Source organism: Dicentrarchus labrax, unplaced genomic scaffold (genome assembly GCF_905237075.1).
Source record: "Dicentrarchus labrax unplaced genomic scaffold, dlabrax2021, whole genome shotgun sequence".
Taxonomy (NCBI): Eukaryota; Metazoa; Chordata; class Actinopteri; family Moronidae; genus Dicentrarchus; species Dicentrarchus labrax.
Genome location: NW_026136704.1, coordinates 20,197,535 through 20,215,016, shown reverse-complemented (window position 1 = coordinate 20,215,016; position 17,482 = coordinate 20,197,535). Strand labels below are relative to the sequence as shown.

Sequence of the window (17,482 nt, the reverse complement as noted above, 5' to 3'; positions counted from 1 at the left end):
AATGACATGTGGGACAATAAGTCTTTGTGGATGCAGTCATGTAAGCCACTACACCAAAATCATCACATGCCTGGTGCTTGATAGTCTCATATAGGTATAAGGGGAGTCAGGCAGATGACCCTGCAACACCCTCATACTGACAAACAGCATGAACAAAGGCATTGAATCCACATTTGCATGCATGCCCATTCAGGCACACACACCATGCCCACCTTCACATAGAAATCAACAACGATCAGATAATCAGACAGACACATAGTTAACAGGGAAACCTAAAACCAGAGGCAAATCAATAAACTAATAGATCCACTAACAATGTCCAAGGTAAAAGAGAAAGAAAAGAGAAACAGGGTAAACTAAGATCAGAGGTCAAATGGAAATGTTTATTTATTTACATTTTATACATAATCCTAACTTGATAACCTCAAGCGAAATTCTGTATAGTGTCACCTTTACACACATACAGCTACAGAGAAGCAAAAAGTACAGGAAGACAGACAGAGAGACAGCATTGTGCAGGGCCACGTACCTCTGATAGAGCTGCCTCCGTTGTCTCCTGGTATCCAAGCCAGAGTGATGGAGGAGGTGGAGGTGGTGGAGACGGTTAGACGAGGCTGATCTGGTGGAACTGAGAAAGATGCGCAAAGAGTTATTCGCTCGATAATGCCTGTACTCAAATATTATAGATTATTTTTGAGGAGGTAATGTAAAAAGTATACTGCATTCTTAATTTTCAGATCTATATAAGCGAGGTACAGTCATAGTTGAGTCAACCCTGCTGCCATTATTGCCATTTGCCTACCTTGTACCAAAAGGTTGACTATGATAGTGTCAAAGCCCAGCGTGTTGGTGGCCGTGCAGGTGTAGTAACCAGAATCTTCAGCTTTGACAGAGCGCAGCACCAGTGTCCCATTGGCCAGAATGAGACGCTGTCCATCTAGAGACACTGGGATGGCTGTATCCTCACTAATGAGTGAAAAAAGGATCATCATCATAAGATTCTTACTAGATTTTGCTAAAAAGGCTATTTAGAGTTACTAGGCTGCAAAATTGTAAATTTCTAAAGTACTACTTATATGCCATTATTCCAGAATATCAACCATCTACACACAAACAGCAAGAGAGGTAGAAACCAAGAGAGTACTTTTTACTTTTTTGTAAACCTGTACATTTTCAATTGACTTAAAAAAGAAAGTAAAGAAGTTGAATCAATATTTCTACTTTTGCCAAGGGTCTTTTTGTTACTCAAGTATCAGTACTTCTACTTGAGTATAAATGTGTGTACTTTTGCCACCTCTTAAGTAACTTTCTCTTGAACCAAATTAGATTCTTTAATAGTAATTCACTCTGCTCCCATTCACCTTTACATAACATTTCTGGGCAGGATTCTCACCTGTCTTTGGTCCATTTTATAGTAGGTGTAGGTTCTCCTACTGAACTACAGGGAAGTCGCACCTCCTTCATCCAAGGAGTGGTCACTGTGCCCCCAAATGACAGGATCTTAGCTGGAGCTGGTGGAGGATGAAGAGTAAAAATTAAAGGTATATTATTAGAGCTATTGGCATTAACACATACACAAGAAAGGCAAAGGCCTAATTAATATCTACCAATCGGTTAATCTTGCCATTGTCAAATAAACAATTTTCAAACCCAATAAACAAATGCTGTAGAGGTTTCAGAATGTGTTGATCAATACAGAAATGCGATGGTTGATATGCAATGTGTACATTGATTTGTTCTCCATTTGGGATTCTTCCAATAAACAGGATTTACTAGTGGAGAGAGTGCAATGTATTTACAGTGATTCACACTTGGTGGGAAAGAAATCTGTGTTAAATGTGACATTGTCCAGCAAAGAATAGCATATGAATAATAATACAAGACAGGACAAAGAATAAGCAGAGAGGATATGAAAAAATATTCATCTATTCAAGCACATAACCCTCTTATTCTCCATCACTCCCCCACCCGCTCTCTCTGTCTCTCTTTCTTCCTCGAGCTTGGCGTCTTAATGCTAGTGCTCTAGTGCACTTATGTTAAGGTTGAATGAAGTATTGAGTGGGCAAGCCTGGAGGACACTGCCTTTTACAGCTGCCGATCAGCTGACGCACCCACCCATACGAACACACACACATGCACCCGCAAACCTTTGCAGTCAAAGGAATGAATAGATATAGAAAAGGATAACATGGTGGAAAGTGCACTCTATTCATTCTCACTCTCTTATTCTTCCTGTCTTTTAATCCAAAGCCTATTGATTTAACTGCCCTCTTCATTTTCTTAAACACTCTGCCTCTCTATTGTCTTCAGTATTAGTTTGCTCTGCCCCTGTTGTATAATTTTCACTCTTCTTTTTTTCCTGTCCAACTGCTGTCCTCCCTCATGCTCCCCCTCTTATCATTTCCCTGATTTGGGCCAGTTTATCTGGTGCCCTCTGAACTCTGAAATCAATAGCATGCGCTGCTCTGTTGCATAAAGTCAAAACACACAGCCACACATAAACAGGAGGAGAGGTTGAAAAAATATGCAGAGAAGGGTTATATAGAGTAAGTGACAGAGTAAAGGGGCGATTATTCACATGATTCACAGTCATGAGGGATGTTGAGAAAAACATCCTTTAAAAGTATTTTTAGCTCATGGCATTGTCAATAAGAGGCTTGAAGAATACTGCTCTAACAGTAGCAGTGTTGTAAGAGCTCCAAAGAGAGTGATATCAGAAGCACAGAGAGACTGAACAAGCAAAGAACCGGAAAAGTCAGGAAAAAAGGATGCTGTAGAGTCATTCATCAAGGTCAAACGCCTTTCAGCTGTCTGGGTGAAGTTGGAAGTTCTTTTAAATGAATACATAAATGTGTTTCAACTGCGTTTGAAGGACAACATGTCATTATGAAGCAATGTGGAATTACATGACATACAGTCAATTAAAAAGGACTCCCTCGATTTAGCATTGCACTCCTGTAATGTAGCAGATTCATGATAGACAGTTAAAAAATGCAATTTGACTGCCAACAATACGGGGAGAGATTCAGTTGTGTTGTGCAAGTAACGGCTGAAAGCCTTGAGCCTTAAAAACGGATGAGGAGCAGGCTACAAAAATCGGGTAACCTTACTTCTTTCTAACTTCCCATACCCAGATTTTTTGCATTTTCAGACCTGCAGTATTCAGCACCAACCAACAGTGACTCTAGATAGATATGTGACATCACTTGAGTCACTTTACCAGATTTCACATAGCTCCATCTGGAGACACAAAAGGCTTTATATAACTTGTCACGTATGCAGTAGTACTCCCAAAGACCTGTAAACACCTCTACTGTACGTCTCTTCATCTATCCTACCTATTATGATTCTCCCTCTCATATGCAGCTACTCACCCTTGGCCGCTGGCTCCACAGTGACTTTGTCGCTGAAGTTACCCCGGCCTGCAGTGGTGACGGCTGCAGCCCAGATTAGATACTGCTGCCGGTGGTTGAGGTGAGTGATTCGGTAGAAAAGCAGCTCTGGATTGGCTTCATACTCGCTTGGCAGCTGGGGAGAGCCGAAAGGGGAAAGGACAGTGTTAATCTCAGGAGGAACTGCAGGCACGATATGATTTATACTTCAGAGCTAAGCACACTCCAAACATCTTAACATGTCATGCAATATTATATAAAGCCTTACATAGAGGAAAATTCAGTTAATCAACAAATCTGCTAGAGGCTAAAAACACTTATATTTTATATATTGCAATAAAAATATTTTAAATGAATTGATTTTCTGTGGAAACTGGTGGAATTTTGTTAAACAATAAAGAAAATGTTTTAAAGGCTCACAAAACACAATTAAAAAAAGCTTTCTCACATGTATTATTATAATATCAAAACATTTACATTGTATCATATGTACTGAAGAGCACAAAGTAAAATCAGGGTGATGCCAAAGACAAGATCATTTTGTCACTTTACTGGAGAGGCAGACGTAATGTGAAGAACTGAGTGAACATCACTCTAATGTGAACCTAGCCCTGTATTCTCTCCTCGAGTCAGCACTATAGGAGGAGAGAGAATGATGGGGATTAATGTACAGAGGTTCTGGGGCATATTATATTATGATATGCCAAAAATGCTCTGTGAAAGGATGGGGCTGGAGGAAAGAAAGGGAGACAAGAGGGTTGGATCGAGGGGGAGTGAAGCCCATTCCCTCTCCTCCTCTGTTCTCCTCAGGGAGGGCAAACAGAGATATGAGACAGAGGAAGACAATGGGGGACAGACAAATGAGTCAGTCAGAGATATCATGAACAGTCATACACTAATGAGGCCTATCTACTGCAGGCATCAGCAATGACAGAGAGGAGGGGAGAGGAGAGAAGAGGAGAGGAGAGAACAGGAGTCCAATAAACAGGCAGGGGAAGAGGCAAGCACAAATACACATACACGAATATACTGACACACACAGACACACACATACAGTGGCATACATGACCTGGAGGTGGATGTGTAATTGCAGTGTGTTTAACCCAGCCATGTGCCTGCTGTCTAGACATATATGCATCACTGTCCCTTCAACACACACACACACACACACACACACACACACACACACACACACACACACACACACACACACACACACACACACACACACACACACTAATAGACAGAACCTCTCTTTTTTACTGCCTGCCAGTCACTATTCACCTACCCACCAATTATACCCTTATTCCCTCAACTCCTACTCTTCATCTACTCCTCAGGTATCCCAACACTCAGGTACACACACAACCACACACACACACACACACACACACACACACACACACACACACACACACACACACACACACACACACACACACACACACACACACCCTCAACAGTCAGTGTGTTACTCTGCTGCTGGTCTCAACTATGTATAATAGTAAAAAAAGATAACACAATCACAAATTTAACACACACAAACGCTGCTGGATGGCACATAATATTCACTGTCGCACTCCAAATCACATGTTTTACTGCAGTTTGACAACGACTTGAATTTCTGACTGACAGGCGCTCGTGCACAGATGAAATAAGGATGGCAATACGAGTGTCAAATGATTTGAAGAGTCAGTAAATGCAGCAGACCTGTAAAAACCTGCGAAGACACTGCAGTGTTGCTGAGCTCTGTCCTAGCCTGCTGGGTTGTTGTCTGCAGAACGGTTTATTCTGGGCAAATAGATTCCAGTATTCATGTTGTTTTTCACATTTATGAGCAGGCCGTCATGGAGGAATCCACTGGGTTTTTTATTACTTCCATGTCTTCCCTGTTCATCATCCATTCCTCCTGTCTCCATCCTTTCTGTATTTTCCTCTCTGTCTATCCTTTACCCCACTGTGCCATCCTTCCCTTCTCCTCCTGCCATCACTCTTCATCCTCCTCTTTATTTCCCTGTCCCTCTCCACATTTCCCTGTCATCTGTGGGCCCACTCCTTGCTTTTCCTTCCATCTATCCACCAGTACCCCCCTCTGTTTTACATCCTCTCTGCATCCACCCTCCCCAACTCTCACGTATATCAATGTCTTCTTCTTCTCCTCTCTGTACATTTGTCTCTATACTCTCCACTGCAGGCAGATGTATGGACGCATGTAGGGATGAATGGATGGAAGGAGGGAAGGATGGATAGATGAATGGGTGGGTAGATGTTGAGAGGAAGGGAGGGAGGAGAGAGTGTGTGTTGCTGTAACGGATATTAAAATATTCCTCCGGCGTGGAGATAGCGGTGATCCGGGGAACGATAGAGCGAGATAATGAAAAGAGGAACAAAAGTACTCCCCGCGCGGTGTGTCTGACCCCCCCATCCCTCCTTCCTTCTCTCCAGTCGCACTCATTTACATAGTAATCATCCCAAACTCTGCATGGGGGCTTCAGAGAGAGAAAGAGATAGATAGATAGATAGATAGATAGATAGATAGATAGATAGATAGATAGATAGATAGATAGATAGATAGATAGATAGATAGATAGATAGATAGATAGATAGATAGATAGCTTTTGTATTCACACTGTCATAAAAACATGAGTTGCATATATATGTCCCTCTATACGCATGGTGTGATACATTTATGAGTGTGTGTGTGTGTGTGTGCGTAAGTGAGAGTGTGTGTTTCCTGTCGGTTTGTTTTCTGCCCTCGTTGATGAACAGATGAGGTTGTCCTGGCAACGTGATGAGACACAGATATGCAAATGAGGCTGGAGGGTGAGCTTGCACGCACACACACTGCGGTATGAGGAGAGCTCATTTTACACACACATCTTGCTGAGACTGCAGCACTGGACCACACACACGCACACACACATACACATACACATACACACACACACACACACACACACACACACACACACACACACAATAATAATAAACATGCAAATGCAAAACGTCATAATTAAATCAATTTTCTTTTATCTTACACATTTCATATGATGCTAACAGAAGCCATATTCTCCATAAAAACAGGATAATGGAATCATGTCCCCTTCATCGTCAGCCATGTTTGGATGCTCCACTTCCTCCTTTTCCTCTTTCATTCACTTCTCTATCCTGAAACTCTCTGCACCCCTCTTTTAACTCACCGGTTGGCCTGACCCGGGGCTGGAGCAGTAGATGGTGTACTTGCGGATGATTCCATTTGGCTTGTGAGGGGGTAACCAGGACACCACAACACTGCTGGCAGAGGAGGGCACAGCTTTGATGCCAGCTGGGGGTCCGGGGTCTGAATCATAAAGGAGAAAAAAGAGAGAATTGGAGGGCAGAGTAAAACATGAACCAGTTATATTTGTCTATATGTACTGTAAACCTTTTTTTCACGTTTTCAAGACAAAACTAGTTAAACAAACAAAGAAACAAACAGGTAAAAAATGTTTGTAATGGTGATAACTTTTGCTTCTAATCCTCCTAAGGATCTATCTTTATTTTTAAGCTGCTATGTCAAACATTGACTGGTTTCAGCTGCTCTAATGTGATTTTTTTATTTTTTATTATTCAACTATAAGTTGGCCTGGGCTTTTGGAAATTCCATAATTTTCACAATTAAGAATTAATCAAGAACAGAATGAGAAAAGTGCACCTGTACCCAACTGAGATTGGATGTGCACACTATCAGCCTTCTTCATGTATCATATTGTCATATGGACAACTCACTGTACAGTATTAACTGACCAGCAACTTGTTTGCATAAAAAATAGAATCTGTATGCTAACTTTTCTTTTTTTCTTTTTATTCTGTTTTAATATTGGGTAATGAAGATAAGGAAACTCCAGGAAAAATCAGGAGAGTTGAGAGAGTTGAATGTTAACTTAAGTGTTAGCATGGTGTACTGCAGCTAATGCTCTATCGGGGATTCATGGATTATTTTGATGTATTTGTTCTTATCAGGTGTAATAAAAACATGCAGTCTTTGGTTCTTGGTGTAACATTGATGATAACACCTAGAAGCTTAGAAGATCCTGAGAAAATTTGAAATCATGCTGTAATTTAAAGTAAACATACTGCAATAAACATTAAATCCAAAAATAAATTCATGTCTATATAAACACATACACATTTTTAAAGGGACCAAATGCTGGGGTGTGGGGGTCTCTTGGGAAGAGCATAAAAAAGAACGGAATAATGAATCTCTGTCTGTCTACTGTCTTTGTGTCTAATAGGCAAAGGCAGAGAAAGGCAGGCTGAGAATTGTCTGTTTGCACAATTTCACTGCAAACACTTTTCCATATGCTACAGACAGAACTGAGGGCAAAGGGAAAGCAGAGACCAAGAGAGACAGAGAATGTTCAACGTATGTGAAGAGGTTGCCCCTGGACACAGTGTCAACCCGCATCAGGGGGAAAAAAAAGACACTTAGCTTGCCCCTGATAAACACACACACTCACGCACACACAAACTCAAAGACTAACACAACACACATATTTGAAGAGCTATCGCAGCGAGGTCGGCTCATAAAATGGAGATATAGTGAGGAAGAGAGAATAAAGGCCTTTTCTGAAATGACACTTCTTAGACCCCCCCCCTCTATCTCTCTCTTTCTCTCTCTTCTGCTCTCTCATTTTCTCCATCTCCAGACGCCTGCCTCCTCCTCTGCCTGGCCCCAGGGAGGGAGAGGAGAGGCGGATACGGATGTAATCCACAGCCCGCCAGTGTAAGCACAAAATTAATTCTCTTTAAGCCACAAAGAATTAATCCCTCTCCTTGTGCTGGGTGCTGAGCTAGACTTGCACACAAACAATAGTGCCTGTACACACATGCACACACTGACGCGCACACCAATGCTTAGACATTGTACACATGCAAACACACACTTAACCCCCGCCAACACTTCCGCATATTCACATGCACAGACCCACACCCTTAGGCTTCTTATCCACACACACTTTTTGGCTTCTTAATTCTCATTAGCACTGGTAATGGCACATCAGAGCACAAAGAGGTTTTAATCAGCAACCTCAGCCTTACAAAGACCCTCTCTACCCCCCCTGGCTCTCTGCCTCCCACACTGCAGCCTAAACCAAGAACAAAAACCCTTAGACCTGCCCCATAGGTGTGGTCAAAGCAAATGGCATATTATTGTAGGTCAGGTTATCTGCGTGGAAAGATCTACTAAAATGTGGACTCACAGTCTTCACGGGTTTGGATATACAGGACGTTGCTACGGACCCCGTCTCCAGCCTGGGTATAGGCAAGCACCTGGATGCTGTAGTTGGTGAACTTCTCCAGGCCTCTGAGCTCCACCTGCTCCTTAGTGGTTGTGATGTTTTGCATTTCACCCCATTCTGAGAAACAAAAGAGCGCAGGGAGATGTTCAGACCAAGGACAGAGATGTTACTAGTCATAGAAGTAAGATGACAACTCACCTCCATCCGGAAAGACAGCCCAGAACACGACACGATATCCCTTCAATACCCCATGCAGTGTCATCCTGGGAGGTTCAGCCCATGTGATGACTGCTTCATCCGATGTTACAGAAATGGCTCGCACATTCTGAGGAGGCTGGCTGGGCACTGAAGACAAACAGAGAGAGAGATGATAAAAGGTATTATAAGTAACCATTTAGCTTCAGTTATCTAACCTTTTGTATTTAGTAGTTTAATTCAATAGAAAAGATCTGTTCATTGAAGGTTAAAAAACACAGCTCACAACCCATTTGAGGACTGGGGTAAATATGCAGATAAACTGGAGAGAATCAAGGAATTTTTTAATCCTTTTTAATTGTTTTCTTCAACCCCTTAAGTAGCTTTAAGGTTTGAAAATGATCTTGTTCCACAGTGTGACAATATCACAAATATATTCCATATCAGCTTGTTCCAGCTCTTCGCTGAAGCTATATGATGAGTGAAATATTAAAAACCTAATATTGTAGATGTTTTGTCCAGATGTCCAGGTTGTTTTTTTTTTGGCCGTTTTAATCTACCCTTTAAGTAGCTTTAAGGTTGGAAAAATCACCCTCACTGCCTGGCTATCATATATTCTGTGTGAACTTGTTCCAAATCTTCATTGAAGCCGTTCCAACAAATATATGTATTCAATTATTTCATACACATTTCGGCAAAATTTAAGCTGACATATTTGGTATCTATGAATATTTTCTGTGGGTCTGAACAAAATTTAGCTGCACAGCATGAATTTGTAACGACTGGTCCATTGGATGATCGGTCAATAATATATAATTTTTTATTCTTTTTACGTTAAAGCAAAAGCTGCTGTCTCAAAATTAGGACTGCTATGGCTAGCCGATAAAAAAATAAATAAACCCTCTCTGAAACCCTAAAAGGCATTTCCATATCAAACCTGAAGTGAGTAAACAGGCTAGCGATAGATAAAGAGCTCATGACATGCGTGCAGCCTGATGTATAGGACCATCTCTACAACCATCTCTCTTTCTCTGTACAAGCCTCCTTCTGTCCCAGCCAGTCCAGGTGTCTCTTCTATTGGCTACCGCTGACCATTAGTCTTTCAGCCTTTGAACAACGCACCCTGTTGATGATGAACAGAAGTCAACTTGTGAGAGAAGGAGGGGCAGGAAGAGAGGAAGAGAACCAACTGAAAGACAGAGAGCAATGAAAGAGAGAGATTGGGCCAAGTCCACCAGGGAATTTCTCTGCAGCTGGTGAAGAGAGAGGAGGTGGGGAGGAGGACGGAGGAAGGGAGGGAGAGGAGAAAGGAGGATTAGAAAACTGAAATAGGGTTTTGCATGAATAAACCTTTAGGCTCTAAGTCTAAATAATTAGAAGGCAAAAAAATATAGTCCGGATCCTCCCTCCAGAGTCACACCTTTCTGAGAAGAGAAATAAGGATTGACAGTGGATGTGAACAAAAAGGTGAGGTGGTTCAAGTGCATTCAAATTGTCAGAATTAGGGCTTACACAGAGTTAAACAGATGGAGGAATGCAGATAAGTGAGGAGTAAAGAAAAAAAGCATAATAAATCAGTGCTAAGGTTGTTGATGTATAAAATAACCTTACATAAATAAGTGCATAAGTTTGGAAAAACAAAAGATGGGGAACACAAGAACATAATGAAAGGCAGGTTTGGACTGGGGCTGCAGGGAGGAGGAGATGGAGGGTGAGGGGCAGAGGAAGAAGGGAGGAAGGGAGGAAGAGAGTTAAAAGCAAGGGGAGCAAGGGAAGGGCAGAAAAAGATGAAAAGAGGGAGCAGAGAGACAATGCGCTCAGCTGTGGATAATTACAGCAGGAAGCTAGCAGAGGGAATGAGAGAGAGAGACAGACAGAGAGACAAGCTAATTATAATTATTTTTAGTATGCTTGTTGTTATCACTATTATCATAATGGCCATCAATATCACTGTCGCCACGGTGACAGCCACAGGGAAGAACTGGAGGGCTCTGTCTGCTCTAGACCAATGGGGCTCAGCCAACTGTTCACTGGGTGGACAAGTATGTATGTGACGTGTGTGTGTGTGTGTGTGTATGTGGATGACGTATGATAGAGATTGATAAAGATGCATTAAAAAGTTTAAATGACTCTGTTTGCATGTTCGTTAAACTCAACAACTTTAAAGAATAAAGGTGCAGGAAGGAACAATTAAATATTTTAAGTTTTCCACAGAGTAAAAATTTTAGTTTTTTGCTTTTAAATATGTATTTATCAGTGTTTTTATGTAAACATCTGTCAGCTTATTTTGGATTTATTCTGCTCCCTAGTAGCCAAAAGTCAAATAATGCAGCTTAAGAAAGAAATGAATAAAAGGAGAAGCTGCATTGCCGAGTAAATTATAACCTTTGGAGGTTGGATCCACAAACTAAATTAAGTCCAGTTGACCATTGTCCTACTGGTTTACTGCATTACACCAGCCCTTTCCTTCTCTCCCACATACTTTCTGAGGAACTATTGGAGGCTTGTGATTACTTACGCTTAAAAAATATCCACATTTCCTTTCAGCAGGGTAACATGTGCATCTAGAAAGGGATTATTTTGAATACTTCCACCAAGAAGTATTTGGCCCCCTTTTGTTTGTCTTTTAGTTTAACAAGATATCTCAAAAGTTCCCTGAAGATTTGGTAGAAGGTAGTTCTGTATCAATTCATTTATTTATTTTAAGTTTCTTAAGATTACAAGACTTGCTATTTTGCTACTACTGCACTTACCTGAATGACAATAATAATCCATAATTGTCTCTCATTATATGCATTTTTTTGTACACTCACAGCCACATGCAGCCAAAACATTTCTAAATATTGCGTAGGATTGTGAGGCCTTTTGTGAAGTGCTTTTGTAGTTCATTCAGTCATTTGTTCATTTATTCATCTATTCACTCACTGAACATTTGGCCCATCTACCCTCCATCAGCCATCAGGATGCATGACAGTATCTCCACATGTCTCACTGTACAGGGATCACTCAATCCTCTCTGCAGTGCAGCTGAATGTGTAATGTGTCTATGAGACCATGTGTGTCCTTGGTATTTGTAAAAAGCATTTGGATTCCAGCAGCCAACACTCATTTGTGTTGAAAGAATAGAGAGAATGTAGTAATTTTGGGTTACAAAGCATGGCATGATTTGACACAGATCAGACAGCCAGAAAGCAAAAAGAACAATGGCAACAGAAAAAAAGCAGTAACTGTGAATCAAAGCCAAAGCATACAGAGGATTATATTTCATACAGTTAGTCTGACAGTTTACTCGTTCACTGTATATAATCAGCACCATGCTGTAACCTATTTCCCTCACTGCTAACCCCGTTCGTACATGCCATGTTGTATGCATGTTGTTTATTGTGATCCTCACCATCTTCCAGTGTCGTAGCATTGATCTCTGAGCTAGAGGGCCCTGTGCCAGCTCTGTTGAAGGCCTGGACAACCACACCATACTGGGCAAACTTCTTCAGGTTGTCCAGAGTGTAGACCTCACTATCTCCGGTGGCCTTCATCTCCACAATGCTGTACTGGCCATTACTGCCTGGGCCATTCTCTCGGTAACCGATCTGGTAACCCCGGATTACCCCGTTTTGCAGCTCCTTCCTGGGAGCCTGGAGAACAGAAAACCAAAAGACAGTGCTGACATCAGAATCATCAAGGAAGTACATAGCTGTTCAGAAGGCAGCCAATTCCAATACTTTACCTTCCAGGTGACCCTGATACTCTGAGAGGTCACCGGCTGCAGGATCACCTCCATGGGAGGACCATCAGGCTCTGCAGAGAGGAAGAGACAGAGGGGGTGAAACAGAGGAGTTTTGCTACTGCACAAAACAAGTGTCATGGCTCTGAAATATACTGGAGTACAACAATCAATGTTTTTTTTTGTCAGTTTCATTGAGATAGACTTTCAATACAAAATGCTGGTGACGTTGTCAACACAGAGGCACTGGCTTAGATCTAATACAACCATAAAAAGTGAAATATTTGCTCACATACGTATTAGTCAAAAGTAGTTCTGCCAAGATACTTACGTGCTTCCTCTGTGCTGATGGTGAGTTCTTTACTGGCCTCGCTCTTGCCTATTGAGTTGTAGGAGTACATGCGGATGCTGTAGACGGAGGCAGGGTGAAGGTCCACTATGTTGGCCTGATTGTTGGTGGGAGAGATATTTCGAGTGGCATGTTTCAGCTCCCAGGAATCTGACAAAAGAGAAGATAACAATAGTATTGTCATGTTGATGTGATGATTTTGAGATTGCCATCATTTTCTCACTTCGAATACTATTTTGATATAATTGGAGATTTGTATTTTCTCCATCCTGTTCAATACTAAGTCTTATTTTGTTCCCTATAATCTTCCTAAAAAATAAAATTCTTAAATGAAATGAAAAATGTAGCGTTTGTATTTTGACACTCAATCAATTTAAGACTTTGTTTGCAATAAAGAAAAGAAGCACAGTTTAGCTTACTCCACTGTCAGATTCACTTTTCTATCTTAATTTCCTGTAAATTAAATTGAATATACTCTTTTTAGTTACCTGTCTTGTTCTTATACTCAATGTCGTAGGAGGTAATGACGCTGTTTCCATCAAATCTCTGTGTCCACCGGAGATTCATACTGCGATCTTTTACTTCTCGAACCTCCAACTCTGGAGGGTCTGGGGGTTCTGAAGATTAGAAGAGGGAAAAGGGAGGCAAGGAGGAAATGGTATCACCGAAAGAGAGACAATTTTGTATGGAAAGAGGGCAGAGTAGGTTTGTATAGCTTGTATCAATATCAAGAGATTGTTAAATGCATTTATACAGGAATGGTTACCTTGCACAGTGAGTTGGATAAGACCTCGTCCTTCTCCGTAAGAGTTGATGGCATGACAGGAGAAGAAGACTGAATCCTCACGTTCTGCTGGCTTTAGCTGTAGGGAGAAAGGTAGAAAGAGAGAGAAAATATAAGAGATAGACAACTATCATTGTGTTGGCAAACTGCATAAAGCACAACTTTGTGATGGAGAAGTGGCCCAGTGAGAGTTTTTCCTCCACCATCCCTGTTTGGTATTTAGGTGACTCACTGTGTACTGCATTGGGAGGTGAGGTACGATAGGGGAAGTGTCACCCGTCTAGTGATACACTACATTTTTGGTGTCAAGATTCACTTTTTTTGCACCATTTGACACCTGCTTGAATAATGGCATCAAAATGCACTATGCACTTAAGCTGGTGAAGGTGTGTCCTCTTTGCAGTCATCTACTAAATACATACATTCTTTAACCAGTATATAAATATAAATGCACACATATTTTCTGATTATGGTATTAATATGAGCAGTAAAGCTCGTATTATAACTGTTTGAGTCTCACCAGGAATTTCCATCCATGATTGCTTACATACACTCTTTGGATGACTTCCCTTTCAGATGATTAACTACTTTATATTATATATATTCATATATTTTTTTATTATACAAAGGCGATACGTACTTGTTAAATCTGGGCACATTGTCAAACCACAGTTGCGGAAGCCAAAATCTTGTGCAAAATACACACACAATCTTCGGTGGTCTCGTGCATAAATCAAACGAGTTGTGTGTGAGGTGATGACATCCTGTGAACTCACTGGACAAAGTTTATTCAGTTCCTCTTTACAACACCGAGCTCCTTTGGTACCACTTGTTACCAGTGACCATCCCCATCGTTCTTAGGATTCTGGCAAATTAATGCATCACTTGAAGCAACTCACTTTTAAACGCTGCCATGGCAAACATGGCATGGTAGAGCAGAATCATGACATGGTGCCTTTGATATGTCCAGAAATTGTTCTTGACAACATACAGTATGTAAGGTTACTATACATTCACACTTGGATGCAAGTCTGGATGTCTCGGAGATATTAGTTTCCTCTCAGGAGAATCTGGTCAGGACTCCAATACAAACCAGGGGTATGTTGTGGTGGGGAGGCACATACTAGCCTTTAACAACCTCTAGCACACTGACTGATATGATAATGGACTCTAATCTCACTCTTATTCAACACATCTCCATAATACAGCACACACCTCACTAGAATGGGCTCTACACTTCACACCTTGGCGCATTAAAAACAGAGCTCAAACAGACAAAAGAGAAAAGCGAAAAAGAGAAAATTGAATCTATTTGTCAGCTGAGTAAGGGTCATAAACACATTGCTGTCTTAATGTGTTTTAAGTCTTTCTTACCTTGAGTGTAGACAACACCTCGTCCGTCTTCTCATTGGGACTTGTGGTAATGGAGTACCGGGGGTTGCGGTCAGGGTCAATGACTGTGTCGCCTCTCTCCCAGCGGATGATGATGGGCCATTCTCCCCTGGCTGTGCAGTTCAGCTCCTTCACGTGACCCTTCTTAGCCATGGTAGTGTTGGGGTGACTGGTGATCATCGCTGGGACTGTAAGGAGAAGGGAAATGGAGTGTGAGATGAAGAGAAGGTGAGGACAAATGAGGGGGGGAATGGTGACAGTAAACAGATTGATGAGAGGGATATTAGAAGGCAGGGGCAGATAAAAGAGGGAGAGGGGGAAGGAAAAGAAGGAGTAAGTGGATAATAAGCAGGGTTTAAGTGAGAAGGGAGAAAGAAGGGAAAGAGGAGAGAGGAGAAGGGCAGGACAGCTGGCAGTTAAAAAGGTGGAGTTCAGAGTAGCCAAGTTCCATTGCAGTAGAGTAATGAAGAGCTATGGTCAATGAGGTAAAGTCAATAAACCTCTTCTCTCATTCTCCAATAGTTAACATTGGGGTCTAGGTGAATGAAGAGGCGAAAACGATACACTCTACCTTTCGTTTACACTCTATACACAAAACCACTTACACACTCAATCTTCTCTGGCCAACACACACCCACCCACACACACACACACACACACACACACACACACAGACACAATACCGATCGGAGGAGGGTTTTGCTGTTTTGTTTTCATCACTTATTCATCTCACCCTCCCTCTTTTCCTCTTTTCCTCCCTCTCCGTTGAGCGAAAGAGACAGAATCGAGGGAGGCAGAGGAGAGGAACGGTTCAATCAATAACACTAACACCAGAAGGAGAGCGAGAGAGAGGGAGAGGGGGGGGGGGGGCAATCTTGTGATAGCAGAACATGGTGAAACTAGCAGTTGTATTCACGTGCACCTGGTTATATGTGCCTGTGTGTCAAAAGGAGCCAAAAAGGAGCCAAAAATGAACCTCTCTTTTGTCGGAGGGTTCAGCTGTTTTGTAAGGTCATGGTACTGCATGCTGCTACTACATGCCCTACTTGATGTTGACAGTCTGTGCGTGTGTGTGCATGTACAATTTCCCAATGCATTTTCACATTGCATTACACAGGGTGTTACTGACAGCGAAGGCAGGATGGAGAGATTGATTTCAGATAATGATTGAGCTCAAAGTGTTTTTGATTGTCTATAGACAGATCCCAAGAGTCAAAAGATCAATTGCTCAGTAGCTTGCTTTCTCACTGTCTATCACAGATGCGTACACACACGCACTTCTCTCTCTCACTGCTCTTTATTGTTTTGCTTTTACGTCCATGGTCTCCTTTGCTCCACCATTTCATCAGTGTGCATGTATGTGTGTATGTTCGTGCCCACAAAGCACAGAGAGAGCAGTACATGATGGCTCATTGGTTTGACACAGTTAGCAAGTGTGTGTGTGTATTAAGACTGATAAAGCAGGAGCACTGGAGCATCCTAGATGGTCTCACTGCAGTCATCTATGCCATGAAAAACTCATACTCTGCTACATTAGCCTTCGTGAGTTTGTATACTCACTCTTAACAGTGAGGACCATGCTCTTGCTGATGTCTGACCCCACACCATTGGAGGCCTGACAGAGGTAGAAGCCACGATCCTCTTCCAGGACATGTCTAATGAGTAGAGAGCCGTTATTCATGATCTGGATACGGCCCGTCAGAGGCACAGGGTGGTACTGCTGCGGGTTCCCAATACCCGCTGGACAGACAGAGAAAGAGAAGATTATGATGAATTGTACAGTAACTGACGATCCCTACATCTTAATCAAATGTACTATGGGCAGTATGAGCCTATGAATATGACAATGGGCAGAGAAAAGCCGACAGAGATGCATCACAGTACATAGATAAAGAATGAAAGATGGGTCATGTACCTAGTGTACCTTTGGCATGCTTCCACATGACCTTAGGAGGGGGGTATCCATCAACAGAACAGTTTAGGATTCCTGCCTTCCCATAGATCCCATCCTGGTTGTTGGGTTGCACTACAAACCGAGGAGGCACTGGAGGAAGAGGAGAAGAAAAGTGAATAAAAAGACAAACAATTTTGGTTCTTTTCTACACTGGAACCATATTTAATGTTTCCTGCATGGCCAGTAAAAAGTATTTCAGTCAAAACATTAACAGTACTAACAACACAACATAAAACAGCACTACTTTACCACTAAATTAATTTTCAGTGATGGAACAAGTATTCGGATGATTTACTTTAGTCAAAATACTCCATCACATAAGTAGAAGTCTTGCATTCCAAATCCTTCTTAAAGCTGAGGTAAGTAATTCTAAGAAATGCAATTCTAAACCAATACATCTTTTCAAATTCAGC

General features: G+C 41.7%; 1 protein-coding gene across 3 annotated transcripts in view; it reads right to left on the bottom strand.

The window, feature by feature from the left end:
• LOC127361945 (cell adhesion molecule DSCAML1) overlaps window positions 1-17,482 on the bottom strand; it is a 96,387-nt gene that overhangs the window by 10,015 nt on the left and 68,890 nt on the right. Inside the window, exons 11-25 of one of the 3 annotated variants that reach the window (XM_051397137.1) lie at window positions 17,040-17,159; window positions 16,676-16,855; window positions 15,098-15,303; window positions 13,706-13,802; window positions 13,428-13,556; window positions 12,922-13,089; window positions 12,594-12,664; window positions 12,261-12,501; window positions 8,870-9,016; window positions 8,633-8,788; window positions 6,593-6,732; window positions 3,375-3,528; window positions 1,394-1,511; window positions 803-966; window positions 530-628 (exon numbers count right to left, since the gene is read on the bottom strand). In XM_051397137.1, coding sequence (XP_051253097.1) covers window positions 530-628; window positions 803-966; window positions 1,394-1,511; window positions 3,375-3,528; window positions 6,593-6,732; window positions 8,633-8,788; window positions 8,870-9,016; window positions 12,261-12,501; window positions 12,594-12,664; window positions 12,922-13,089; window positions 13,428-13,556; window positions 13,706-13,802; window positions 15,098-15,303; window positions 16,676-16,855; window positions 17,040-17,159 — 2,190 coding nt within the window. The other 2 variants (XM_051397136.1, XM_051397138.1) reach the window with 2 other exon arrangements.